Consider the following 13,870-nt stretch of genomic DNA (forward strand, 5'->3'; position numbering starts at 1 on the left):
GTATGGAGTGTCTAAGAAAACAACACAAAATGTGATAACAGTTTACTAAAAAGTGCTATATTATTTATTAAAAGCTAAGGCAACTCTTTCCATAACTTTCCAGTCATGATGCTTAATAAATAGTAGCAACAGATGAGATTTTGGGTTCTCACTCCAGCAAGTCGGAAGATGGCTGTCTTCCGGGTTGTTGTGTCATGCAGTCTGGGTTATCAATCTGACGACAGAGACAGCAAGCACCCCTGAAACATCAGTAAGCTTCTACCAAACTACACGACATAACCCACACGACAGCCATCTTAAACAGGAGCAACAGTTGAATTAATCTTTTCTTAGCTGTACTCTGCTCACCGGCTGGCACTAAAGCTAACAAATGAGTTGTCACTCCGTCAATATTCGAGGCTTGGGAAAACCACGGATCATGACTAAACCAGGATCATTTCAATGCTAATCCCTTTTTACATTTGGTAGTATCATGTAACTTTATGATACCTAATGAAAGTTTAAAATCATCAATTTCCTTTATAATGGCCATTAAAACTTATCGTCTTAGATTCCAATATTTATGCCATTTGTCCTAAGTGTCGGCCCCGTGTACTCGTACACTTATCAAATGTCCCAATCTGCACGTTGAAACATCGCAAACAAGGATTTAACACCAAAATACGGATTGCAGTATTCTGTGATAAGTTATCAAAAATTTATTCGATGATGTATTATGTACAGGTTATTACAGTACAAACTGTGAAATCGAAAACATCGTATAAAGGAAGTGAGTGCGAGCACAAAGGCAGAACTGGAGAATTGAAAATCGAAAAATGGCAACATGACACTTTTATTATTAAAAGAGTTCCACGTTTTAAACCAACCTATTTATTTTAATTATGTAAGATGGACATATAGGCTAGTGTTTTAGTTGTATTAGTAATTATGCAAATTTGGAGTTGATAAAATTCTCCCCCTGCAATGATAGTTTATATGCAAATTTCTATAAGTCGTAAGATACTGTTGTGAAACAACACTACACTGCAGCAGTGTGTACGTTCTACAAACCTACGAGATGCCAGATGAAGCTATGAAGTGTGCTGCTTGGTATTCCAATGTACCATGCTGCGACTCAACCATTGTAGAAAGCTTCTTCTAATGGTTCATCCACACCAAGTATATACATTAACATTGTTAATTAACACTGCTAAGAAACGCCGCCGATCAACATTTTTCATGATTCATATCACATTAACATTTCTATGTTGAATTATATGCTTCTTGAATTTACACGAATAAAAATTTCACTCGTATTAGAACATAAAACTTACAGGTTTAACAGAAAATGTTAATTCGCTTGTGAACTGAAGAAACTGATAACGGAGAACTCGACTATTAGCGTGGTCTATGGTTTCTTACAGCAGTTAGTGATTGTAAAATTCACGTTCTGTATTTATTTTTCACGCCATACAATGTGATCTTGTCCTTATTAGTATGTAATCTAAATGATCACGTGCCAAAAGACTGTCAAAACACGAACTGCAACAGCAGAAAAGATCACAAAATACTTTACAAAGAGATTTTTTGTTCCTTAAACATCGTTTTTGCAGGAACAGACACTGCAGCTATCCATCTTTTCACCCACCTAAAATTTAGGGACAAGAATAGGCATTTTTATAAACATAGACATTAGTGAGAGACAAAACTAATGAACATTGTTAGTATATTTAGCAATAACACTGTAAATAAACAATGTTTAATAACAATATTAATTAACTTCAGTGTGGACTTACCTTTCATTAATTTTCAGTCAATGTTGTGGCAAAAAATTCTGACTCAGTAATGATTCTGAGGAATGGATGGTTAACAGCAAGATAGACGAAAAAATGTTACAGTAAATAAAAATACTGTTTCTTTTCTTTAACATCCTGAACCATATTTCCATAATGAAATCAATTATAGCTCACAGCTGACTGCCTTCCCACTGAATCGTTGTTTGGTTTCATATATACATAATTCTATCTTTATTTTATTATACATCCTATGAACATACAGTACCTACAGTAATGTATGTTTATATTATGCATACTTTATTTATAATTATTGTATAATATAATCTCTGTTATTCAAATATAACTTAATATATAAACAGGACGCAGAAGTTGCACACATCACTTCCTTACTGGTGCGGTACATTATAAAAAGCAGCCAAATCCTGCGATTTGGTTTAAAATTACTTATTATTAAACTTATTGAAATTATTGTTTCTTAAAAAAATTCCTGTCATGGAGAAGATACTGACAAGAATTTTCCCTGCAAACATTCTTAGAAAAGTGTCTAATAATGCTAGATACTGATTATGCATCAAATGTGCGAGTGGTTTATTTCACGTACTACCGACTAGTATGCGGACTTGCGTGTTCCAAACTCTTTTTTTTTTTGCCATATGAGATACTTTAATGAGACTGAATGAAATTCTATTAGTTACCATTTCAATAAAAACAATGGTCTTATGCGGCGTGTCTTCGGTATCTAGACCAGCTTTGCACCGAACACTCTTAAATGTCTACAGCACCTACAGCAGCGACAATGGCATCGAACCTCGTGGAAAGGATCGACCGCCACGAGCCTCGTGTGATGGGGCAGCACTCATACCAAGAAGCATCAACAATAGATTAGTTATTAGTTAATTATGACTACCATAACACACTCTTACCCACATAACAAGGAAACTTTGTTTTCATAAAGTTAAACTCAATAAAATAACTTCATCACAGACCTTAGAAGCAATCTAACTTCGTGACATGCATTTTATTTATTTATATTATTTTATATTTTGGTTGCAACACTGGATATCTGGATATCGTGTGTAGAAAAAAGCAATGCAGAAAGTAACAAAGATTTTGGTTTTCAGACTTTGAGCAATGACTGTTTTTAAAGCCCAGTTATATAATTCATTTTTAAAAAGTTATTTAATAAGTTAACATAATAGCATATTTGTGATCTTCTTCTGCCACATACAATAACCAATTTGTGCATAACCAACCAGCAATAATGAGTGTTTTGTTACATCACACGGTTTACAAAATAACAATTTTATAGAGAATGTATTCATGAATGTATGTACATATCTTCCACTACAATCTGACTGTTGTATGTATACTGTTTAATAACAAAACGCTGGACACGACTGCACTACTTAGACTACCGGACAACTCCCACACTCGCATCACTTTGCAAGAATTTAAAAAGCTCTAGAGCAGATCAAAGCCTTCCATATTTAAAGTTCAATAATGGTTGTGTTTTGTTGCTGTTCTCTGTTGATACAAGAAGCCAGAATAACAATGAATATGATGACATTCGTAATATAAATATAAGAGTTTATATTGAAAGTCTGTATATAACCGAGAGCTGGAATAGAATTCCATCTCTGACAGACCACTCTAACTTTCTTTTAATTTTAAACTCATACACCAACAGTAGATTGATGATTTGATTGCAAGATGTTGTGAACGCCTATACTACAAAACTAAAGACTTCTTTCCTTTCCAGAATAATTTTCAAAACAATTTATGCATTGCTAGCATGAAATATACCAAAATGTGTAGAGAAAGCAAGTTCTGTGAAACTGTTTTGTCTCATTACATTCTGAAGAAATGGGGGGAAAGAGAGATCCTAAAAGTACATAATTAATGAGTCACGAATGTATCGCCATTTATGTGAGAAGCGCGTATCTCACAGTTGAGCTTGTATCAAAACCAAACTCCCTCTTTTTCCAGAAGAGTTTTTTTTGAAATATTTGCTTTTAATGGGACTGAGTATAAAACTTAACAAATAAACTTTTAATATACCCATTATTAGCGCACAGCACGATGAGTCCCTGACTGTTCTATTCAGCATCCCATGCACACTCCCAAAAAGGGGAAGGAAAGGGCTGTATGATGAGATGCAGTGAAGTCAAGTGAGTCAAGGACACAGGGCCTCATGCATCTAACATAGCATCAACCAGCCTGCTAAGATTACCACATTAATGTAACAATAAACTGAATATTCTGACCAGAAAAGAGTGTAAAATGGTTTGATTTCACAATAAAATAAGTATCAATGTGCTACACCCCTCTCATTTAACAAGTGAAGACCTGCCATTCAATTTCCTTATCAATTTAAAATAAATAATTACTAATGTTTATATTGCTTCAGGAGCTTTCAAGCAGAATGAAATTCCTTACTCAGGAGCAAATATTTTTCACTAAAACTATTCTGATGTGAGAATAACAATATTCACAAAATAGCTTATCCTTTCCTTTAAGCACATTATCAACACAAAATTTTTATAAATTATGCAGATCTTAGTCATTTTGAATTATGTTCTTATATTACAGTTAACATACAGCATGAAGATCAGTGCTATCTGTGAAGGTTGATACAACAGGCAGTATTAAAAGAAAGAGGTACGGATAGTGTCTGAATTAATAAACTCTTTCTCCCTGAAGCATAAGAATGTAAGAGTTTTAAACATTACAATAAATAAATAAATAAATTACAATGTTCATAACATTAAGAAAATATATGCCATGAGGACATTACATAACTGAGCATTGCAAAAAGTTATTTGCTGTGACCTCCAGGCAAAGATGCTGCTGCCATATGTTGAAATGAAGTTCTCATTTGTCATTCAGCTCTGCTGAAAAAAGATCCATTTGTAACTGCACAGGTAAACGTGATCACATACCCTGCAGGCTGTAGGGAGGGAAAGAACTAAATATAGCTGCAAGAATATCTCTAGTTCCTCTGAAATTGTGCAAAGCTGTCACTCTTATGTATAAATGTGCTGAAGACAATATAAAGAAATGGTGGAGTGTCTATGATTTTTTGAACTCTCATCCCTGAAGACAGGAAGGAAAAAAGTAGCTCAACAACAAACACTTGCACTTAGTCTCACACTGGGATGAAAATCTATGTACAGTTACATCAAGAATAATTTATGTTCATAAAGAAAAGTAGTGTAGAAAAATAACAAGTGAAAAACACGATGAGAGCTTGCATAAGAAGGAAAAAATAACAACAGATACATGTTTATGTTATTCCCAATCCTACCTTCATTGAAAACACTAATTAACATGCAGGCATCTCTCTCCAACCTTTGCCAAACAGGCAGTCAATTCTAGTTGCATTTATCATTTAAGCATTGTGTTCCAACAATTACTTTAGCAAAAAAAAAATACAAAAATAATTAATGTGATGGCGGTGAAGTTCATTTATCCAATACCAAGCTTGAATCTTCTTTACAGAGATAATATCTAGCACTGGCAAACTGGAGAATGAATCAAATCAATTTAAAAATTGTCTTGCAAATAAAGCACATTTCAGTACTGTGTTCCTTTAAGAACTATCTTCTTTCAAGAAGCTTATGCACACAAGTAGACAGCAGACCTCACTAGTTAACAGTGCTCGCCCCTCCCCTCCTAAGTCCACACCCAAACCTCCCCTTCATCTCCTGTGACAAGGGGCTGGAGGGCTTAGAAAGATGTCACACGCAAAAAACACAACAAACAGAGAACAAAAATCAAGCAAAGATGTGAGATTACTTGCCATGCCATTAAATTTGGCTCTCCACAGCACTATAAATAACCTGCATTATTGTGACTGTCAACGCGACCGGACATCTGCCCATAGGGACAGATGAAAAGTTCCAGTACACATGCGTGCACCTCAGCCATTTGGGTCCCAATAATCCCAACTTCATCCTTATTCTACTTTCACAGCAAAGAGCCATCCTATCCTGGGCCAGGCAGCAAGAGCATAGCAACTGTTAAAGACGGGGAAGAAACTGCAAAGCCCGGGATAGAGATATTAACTTCACCTGATTCCTCTTTAGTATTCCATTATATTGCTTACAGCTGCAGAGTACCTTGACAATTTCCCTCTGTCCTTTGCCGGCAATCTTGCTCACTTGGCCACTTGCATTCATTCAGGTGGGCAAAGATAGATGGCACTAAATCTGCAGCTCAACCCAATGGTTTTGTCCAGGTGGCATGCAAGAGGGACAGAGGCTCCTCCTCACCTTTCCTTGGGCTAGATTGCATTACCACAAGCTAGTCAACATGATGACAGATATGGTGCTTATGCCACAAGACATCAACTGGACGCTCGAAATTTATGCTACAAATTTCACTGTCAACTTACTGGCTAGCCCACAGTCAGGAAAGGAAGATAGGCAGGCAGCAAGGCTTAATTTTAATTGTTGCGTGTGTGTGGGAGGGAGGGACGCTGCCTGGCTCAGACATCCGTCGATCGTGATGTCACACTGGGCGATCTCGAGTGAATTACTACACGGTGCCCATTCTTGGTAACAAATCCATCACTCTCTACTAGAACAGCTGTCTGATGGAGATCGTGGAGATCCGCGTCATCGCCTGCATCGTCCGAATCCTCACTTGGTCCCCCCTGACACTGCTGCTTGTGCTTGCGCCAGGCATTCTGTATGAGCCGCGCACAGTATTCTTCACGCTGTCTCCACAGTGTTGATGATACGGGTTCATAACCTGCTTCATCAGGTCGTGCTTGCACCTCACCCAACTCCAAGGACTCTTCAACAGGATTTCCTTTCCTTGCAAAGAAGTCCTTTGTAAGAGCATCCAAAATGTCTACACAAAACATGAGGTCACCTTTGCAGATTGGAATGTCCATTGACACTATCTTGTACTTGTTTGGTTTGTGTATCTGCAGTGGAGGTTCCAGCACATCGAGGAAATCAGACAGCTGGTCATAGCGGATATACTGTGTCCCATCTGGATCAAACTGCTGCCAGATCTCATAATACATGTCATAGTCATCATCTGTCAAACCTTCTTGCACATCTTCTGTTGCCTAAAATTGGACAAAAAAAATATATTTGAATGACCACATTCAACAAAAATTAAAATCACAATGTGGCACCACAGCATAATTTCAAGACATAATGGCTAACAGACATTAATCTAAATCTGTCACAGTAAAATACGCCAGAATATAATAATATTACCAGCTCTTTTTTGTGTAAAAAAGGGGATGGTAACTTAAGGTTATGTCCAACAATTTTAACATATTTTGAAATCTTTTTTATATTCTGAAAAGAATCAGTGCATTTTTAAATAATTTAGGTGCAGATCATAAAATGAGTTAAAATGACTCATTTTGAAAGTTCAGTAATAATATGACACAAAAAAATCAGTTTTTAATCCTATGTAGATCAATATGAAAGAAAGTAGATGCAGGTAATTAAACAAATTACACTAAAATATCATCACAGTGATGTGATGACTGAGGTAGCAATGACCTCTGAAATGTTGGTAAACTTCTACCAAACTACACAGTGCTACAACCCAGAAGACAGCCATCTTTGGACTCAATGCCATGAAAACCTCAAATCCTATTTATCCTAAAATTTTAAAATGACATTATTCTTTTGGGCAGACTGTAGCTTCTCAAGAAATATGCTTTTACCATATAAGACTATTGTAGCATGGAAAGGGATATGAAGTCAGAAACTAAGAGTAACTAAAAAGGCTAGTCAGCCATAACAGAATGTAAGAATCAAGTACAGACAGTGTGTAATTCTTCCCATTTCCAGTTGTTAGTGTTTCTCACAGAAACTGCCACTGTTTCTGCCATGAATAAATTTGTTTCTTTTTATACTACCAATGAAATTAAACTTTTCTTCCATTTAAATTTGTGTGTCAGTGTTTCAATATGCATATATCATGGTCCTGATAATGGAGATAGCAACCATGTCCAAAATGTCCGAAAACTTCTGCCAGATTACATGGCACAACAACCCGGAAAACAGCCATTTTCATACTCGCTGCTGAGAGAACTGAAGAAAACACAGAATATGCTGAGAGATCTGTGAGTCCTATACATACTTCTGTTGACAACTGAAGCTACTTCTGAGTATTTATCCATTGAAATTATACACTATTAGAATATAGACAGGAATAAAAATCAGAATTTGTTTCTGAATTAAACAAAGCACAGATATTGTTAAATATTTTAGACAGGCCAGGAAATATATCACTTAACTATTTAGTACAGAATAATTTTTACTGCACTTTACTTTTTGCAGGATGAGTCATGTTTCACTATCTGAGACTAAAGAAACATATACAATTTAAGAATATTGGTTACATTAATTAATTGGATGTCATTAGTTCATCAGTGGTTCAACAGTTTGACATCGTCCTAGATGTTAATCTATTAAGTTTTGTTCGTGTGGTTAAAAAATTAGACATACAAGATAACCATAAAGCAATGGCTGCAATGAGCATGTAGAATTAGTTCCTCTAAACACATGAAAAATATGTCATAGTATATACCTGTGAGTAATTCTCCAAAATGACAGCAATATACATGTTGATAACAATAAGAAAACTGATGACAAGATACGACAGCAAGAACGCAATGCCAATGGTTGCAGACCCGCAGTTGCCTGGATATCCCAGCTCATTGTTAGGCTTGCGACAGTCATCCTCATTCATGATCCCATCTAACACACCATCCCATCCAGCTGATGTTGACATCTGATTTCAGAATTTTAAGAAATGTGCATTAGAAAATGCTCACACACTAACAATGAATTACAATAAACAACTCCATGATATGAAGCCTTCTTTGAAAAACTGATACTTATTTATATGATCACAAATGTTTCTTGTTCTTGTTATGGATCCCAGATATTCACCATCAAGCACACAAAACTCACCATTGTATCACAGCCACCTGGATCCATTACATATAATCACAACCTATTTCTGTAAAATCCATTTTAATATTATTCCAACATGTGTGCCTATGCCATCTTCATACTCACCACTGGAAGAACCTCAAATCATATTTAATATTAGGTTAAGTTAATAAATTACAACAATTCTCTTAAAATTTATTGTATGAGAAAAGGTGCTTTAAACCCCTGCACCAAACTTCAACTCCACGGTTTACCATTGTTCTAGAGTGACACATGTAAAGCTGCATGGCTGTAAGACACAATGAAAGGACATTAAAGGTCACTCACTATTCCTGCTACAGAATCGCTGAAACAGCATAAGTCCAACAGGTTCTAAAAGTACAAAAAACACAATTTCTGTGCCCCTCAGATGTGTGATGTGTAATGTAATGCTTATTAATTCTAAGTTTTAGAAATTCAAATTCAAAAGTGTGGGATCGCAGAATTCCATGCCATCTACAAAGTTCAATGCTTTTGAAGAAAGGCTGCACAGAGTATAGTGATTCAAGGCTTGCATAAAAGCAGACAACTGTTGTAATATGCGGATTTTAAAACAAGGACTTTAGATCGCAATACTTTAATACAATTTCAGACATCTTCACAGAAGTAATTAAATGGTGATAGCAACTCATTATACCAATTTTACACCTAGCGACTGTCAAAGTTTGTGTTTATTTATTTATTTATAGTTTATTTAATGACAGTATCTAGACTATATAGTGCCAGATGAGAGGATGACAGTGAGTAATGAATTGGAATAGATGTGGAAGGTAGCAGTCATGGCCTAATTTGAAGTACTGTCCTGGCATTTGCCTGCAGAGACTGAGTAAAACCATGAAAAACCTCAGTCAGGATAGCTGGTCTCCAAGCTGATATTTGAACCTGGAATCTTCCAGGAGAGCCAACCACTTCACTATAAAATTCAGTAGTTTATATGTTAAAAGAATATATTTCTAAATTTTTATAAAAAACAAAAGAAGCATATAAATAAGAATCTCATAAAATTATGTAGAATTTTTAAAATATATACATATGATGTGGCCATTTTTGATAACATGACTACACATTTGGGATGTCACTTAAGACTGCAATTATAGATTGCCTCCAAACTGTACTATTTTTTCACATCTCTCATCTCCTGTAATACAATCAGCCATTGTTGTGCATATTTCATTTTCTTAGCGCTGCAGTTCAATTCAATTGGCCCCCATCTACCATCAGTTTTCAAGTTCTTATTCAGACAAGCAGTAGGACTCCTTGGGAATTTTTCTTTCTATGAATTAAACTATGAGAAGAGGCACTGTCTTATATTCCAGTAACTACAGTATACCAACATCTAAGCTTAAACAATGTGTCTCATTTCCCATAGCCACTAAAACCTAGTCACACCTTTGTGCAAGTTCTTGCCTGAGCCATCTATTTTATCTTACTTTATATATTTTGCAGTTTATTTAATATAGTTTTCAGTAGTTCAACAAAAGCATCAAATGATAGCATAATTAATGATGAATGATGAATTGTGAAAGATATGGAAGAAAATGGTCATGGCCTAATTTGAGGTAAAATTCTGGCATTTTCCTGGAACTGAGGAAAACTCAGGGCAGCTGGTCTATGGTCCAAGACTGAAGCCCAGATCTCCTGAAATACAAAGCAGGAGTGCTAACCACTCAGCCACAACATGTCTGTTTTGCAGTGAAGATACCTATATTTAACATAGAACAAATTTCATACATATACAAAATTACTGTTAATATTTATTGGAAGCCAGTTGGCCACCAATTAAAACCATTTGTAATAGAAAATTAATTAAATAATAACAGTAACCTGGAAGAGCAGGATCATAGACTGTCCAAAGGTCTTGAAGTTGTAAACATCATCAAGGCCACCTTTGTCTCGGACGTGCATGAAGAAGGACATGCCAAATATGGCAAAGATGAACATGACGAGAAAGAGCAGGAGGCAAATGTTGAATAGCGCTGGCAAGGACATGGCCAAGGCGAACAGCAAAGTTCGAATACCCTTGGCACCCTTCACCAGACGTAGGACTCGACCCACCTTAGCCACTCTCACCACTCGGAGCAGTGTTGGGGACACAAAGTACTTCTCAATGATGTCACTCAACACAAGCCCTGGACATATGAGCCACATTTGTAACACTGTTTATATTCACAATATATTAATTCCATTGCACACAACACCTACATATTTCTTCGCCAGGAAGCGATGCTTGTGAAATTGTGATCTATGTTCACAAATCTCAAACAGAATTTCCTTCAAACTTAATATTAAATACAAACAAAACAGACTTCTATTTTTCTATACATAGGAAATAAGAGAAAATCTGTGAACCAATTTTAGCACCATGGACAATATGTTTATGAATTATAATAGTGACCAACAGTTTAACACATCACATAACTGTACATTGAACTCAGCAAACCATATGAATTAATTTGATAAAATAATATTTAGTAAAAATACAAGATATTTAAATGTGTATAAAATGTTAAAATTACATTTTTTTTCAGATACCACACTATCAAAAATCAAATATGGCTTTCTGCCACACTAGCTTCCTTAACAATGAGTCATTGGCACAGTATTCCCATAGATCACCATTCCAGCAGCTGTATTCAATTTCTAGAAGCTTGTAACAAATTTTCATTATAAATGTCATGCAAAAAAAAAAAAATAAGCGACCAGATTTCACTGTTGATTCATTCATTACCAAATTAGACCTGTTATTATGGGAATATTTAGAACAAATTTTTGTCTCCATAATACTGTAATTATTATTAAGTTCATGAAACAAAGCATTCTATCAACCCAGGAAGATGCAACCTTACACCAGCATCCTCTATCTATCTTGACAGCCAAGTTCTTATGGTTAGTTAAATGACCCTATTCCTTCAATTAACCATACAATTAAATAATAAGAGGTCCCAATCAATTACGGCATATAACATTCTCAGAAATTAATATAATATGTATCGATTATTACATTATCTTTTGAACTTTAAATCTGGTCACTTACGCCAATGCCTCTCAACCATTTCATATATCAAGGGCAGGTAAAAAAATATCAGTGCATTTGTGAACGAGCAGTCCCCTAATTGCAAATAATAGACTAAATCTGACTATTACTAAAACATTTAAACAAGTCTATTTGCAATATAAAAATAAACACTTTTAAGTAATATTAGCCTTTTTGGTATGGGTACAAGCTTTAAACATCCAGCTGCCAACCTGACCTTAACTCTAGAATTAATGGTTTAGTGGTATGATACTGCAATGTGTGGCCAGCTGATAAAAGCTAAAATTAAGCTGTGTATTGAGAGTTCATTACAGGGTCATTTCTCTCAATTTCTAAGCATGCAGCTACTGGCCCCAAAACCCGATGTTCTCTTTCACACCACTCAGCTGGTCATACCATTAAACAATTCAATGGTAAAGAGAAGTAAGTAATTATATTAAATACAGAGACGCATAAGTTCAATAATTTCAAGTCCAAGGCAAACTCAAGCAAGCTCACAAACCACTGGTTGAGAAACAATGACTTGTCTAATTAATTAAAAAATCATGTGATGCAATGTAATTAAATACATGCTTTAGTAACTACTACTTATGATAAAATGAGATGAGGTGCAAAAAAATGTAATATGAAGAATTAAGAGTATGCTGAAAATCACTATCACACAATAATTAATTAATAAATTAATCTCTTTGTGAATTAAATTTGTATTTGAAATTATAAAACTGTGATAACTTACAAATTTTGACATTGTAAGTTCAATGTCATTCTAAACATTATCTTATTTCCTCAAGATAACATCTCATGCTTTTTAAAGTGTTCGCTCATACTATATATTATAATAGGTGTTTTCCATGCTAAATATTAAGCAATACTTTTTGAGTTTGAAATTAAAACTACAATTCTAAAATAATTTAATACTGGAAAAATTATATAGGATCTCATAATTCAATATGCCCTTTCCATTTGAATTATAAAATATCCTAGTAAGAAGAAAACTAAAGAAGTAACTAGGATATCATAATTCAAAACAACATTTTTAATTTTGAATTATACAATATCCTAGTAATGTGAGTAATATGGAAATTAAAAAAGCATGTAGGATCCCATAATTCAAAACTCTACTTCCTTTTGAATTATATCACATCCTAGTATATTTATTTTTCCTACATAAGATTCAAAATCCTACTAATCTAGTCATGCCAACAGTTGAAAAGTGAGATGCACAATACCTCATTAAAAAGAGAAATGCAAGAAGATGAAGTTAAGATGGAATGCAAACGTACAACCACTTACTCCAATAAATGTTATGTTTTTATGTGTGGTTTCAATTAAAATTGAATTCTCAAAATTTAGTAACAGTATAATAAATGTAGTTTGAATAGTGATAATACAACAGTATGATATATATGTATCTTTGTGTCTTAAATGTTTGGTACGACAACTTAACATTAGTGTAACTGATTATGTAGAAGTCATTCTTGCCATTTCAAGTGAGTTCCGCTAGGGATTATATCATAAACGAATGGGATGATATGGGGCCATTCATTTAATATGAATCTTTAGTGGAACTTACCCAATATAGATAGGATGACAACTACGAAATCAAACAGGTTCCATGGTTCCTTGAAGTAGTGATATCTCAATGCAAAGATCTTCATGAGACATTCCGAACTGAAGATCACAATGAAAATCATGTTCAAGTAGTCAAGCACATCGCTGAATCTTTTTGATTGTTGGTAATGGTCCATTGTCATTGTCAACATATTGAAACCAATGAATAACATGATGATCATGTCAAACTTCTTGTTTGTACAAATCTCAAACACAATTGCTTGTGGTTTCCACTGAAATAACAAAGAAGTATATGATATTAGTAAATTATTATGACACTAATATTAACAGGCTGGAAATATAGATGACAATTTAACATGTAGTAAGTTAAATGAAGATTGATGTATTTTTGGTTGTAGGATGATTGCCCTGATGATGGAGGCAGCAAGCACTTCTAAAACACTGATACCATATACCACATACCAGACTACATGAGGCAACAATCCAGATGACAGCAATCTTCATACTTGCTGCCATGAGAA

At 34.8% G+C, this 13,870-nt stretch overlaps 1 protein-coding gene across 17 annotated transcripts in view; it reads right to left on the reverse strand.

The window, feature by feature from the left end:
• Window positions 1-675: 675 nt before the first annotated feature.
• Window positions 676-13,870, reverse strand: part of para (sodium voltage-gated channel paralytic) — an 87,314-nt gene continuing 74,119 nt past the window's right edge. For all 17 annotated transcript variants that reach the window (XM_087350173.1, XM_087350160.1, XM_022077966.2 and 14 more), the window contains 4 exons: window positions 13,351-13,621; window positions 10,568-10,872; window positions 8,337-8,540; window positions 676-6,852 (listed from right to left, as the gene is read on the reverse strand). In XM_087350173.1, the coding sequence (XP_087206299.1) occupies window positions 6,262-6,852; window positions 8,337-8,540; window positions 10,568-10,872; window positions 13,351-13,621 (1,371 nt within the window). In that variant the 3' untranslated portion in view covers window positions 676-6,261. The remainder of the gene's footprint in view (window positions 6,853-8,336; window positions 8,541-10,567; window positions 10,873-13,350; window positions 13,622-13,870) is intronic.

The sequence above is a fragment of the Zootermopsis nevadensis genome, unplaced genomic scaffold (genome assembly GCF_977971745.1).
Source record: "Zootermopsis nevadensis isolate Lab colony 2312 unplaced genomic scaffold, Znev_1.0 Znev_ptg000002l, whole genome shotgun sequence".
NCBI lineage: Eukaryota > Metazoa > Arthropoda > Insecta > Blattodea > Termopsidae > Zootermopsis > Zootermopsis nevadensis.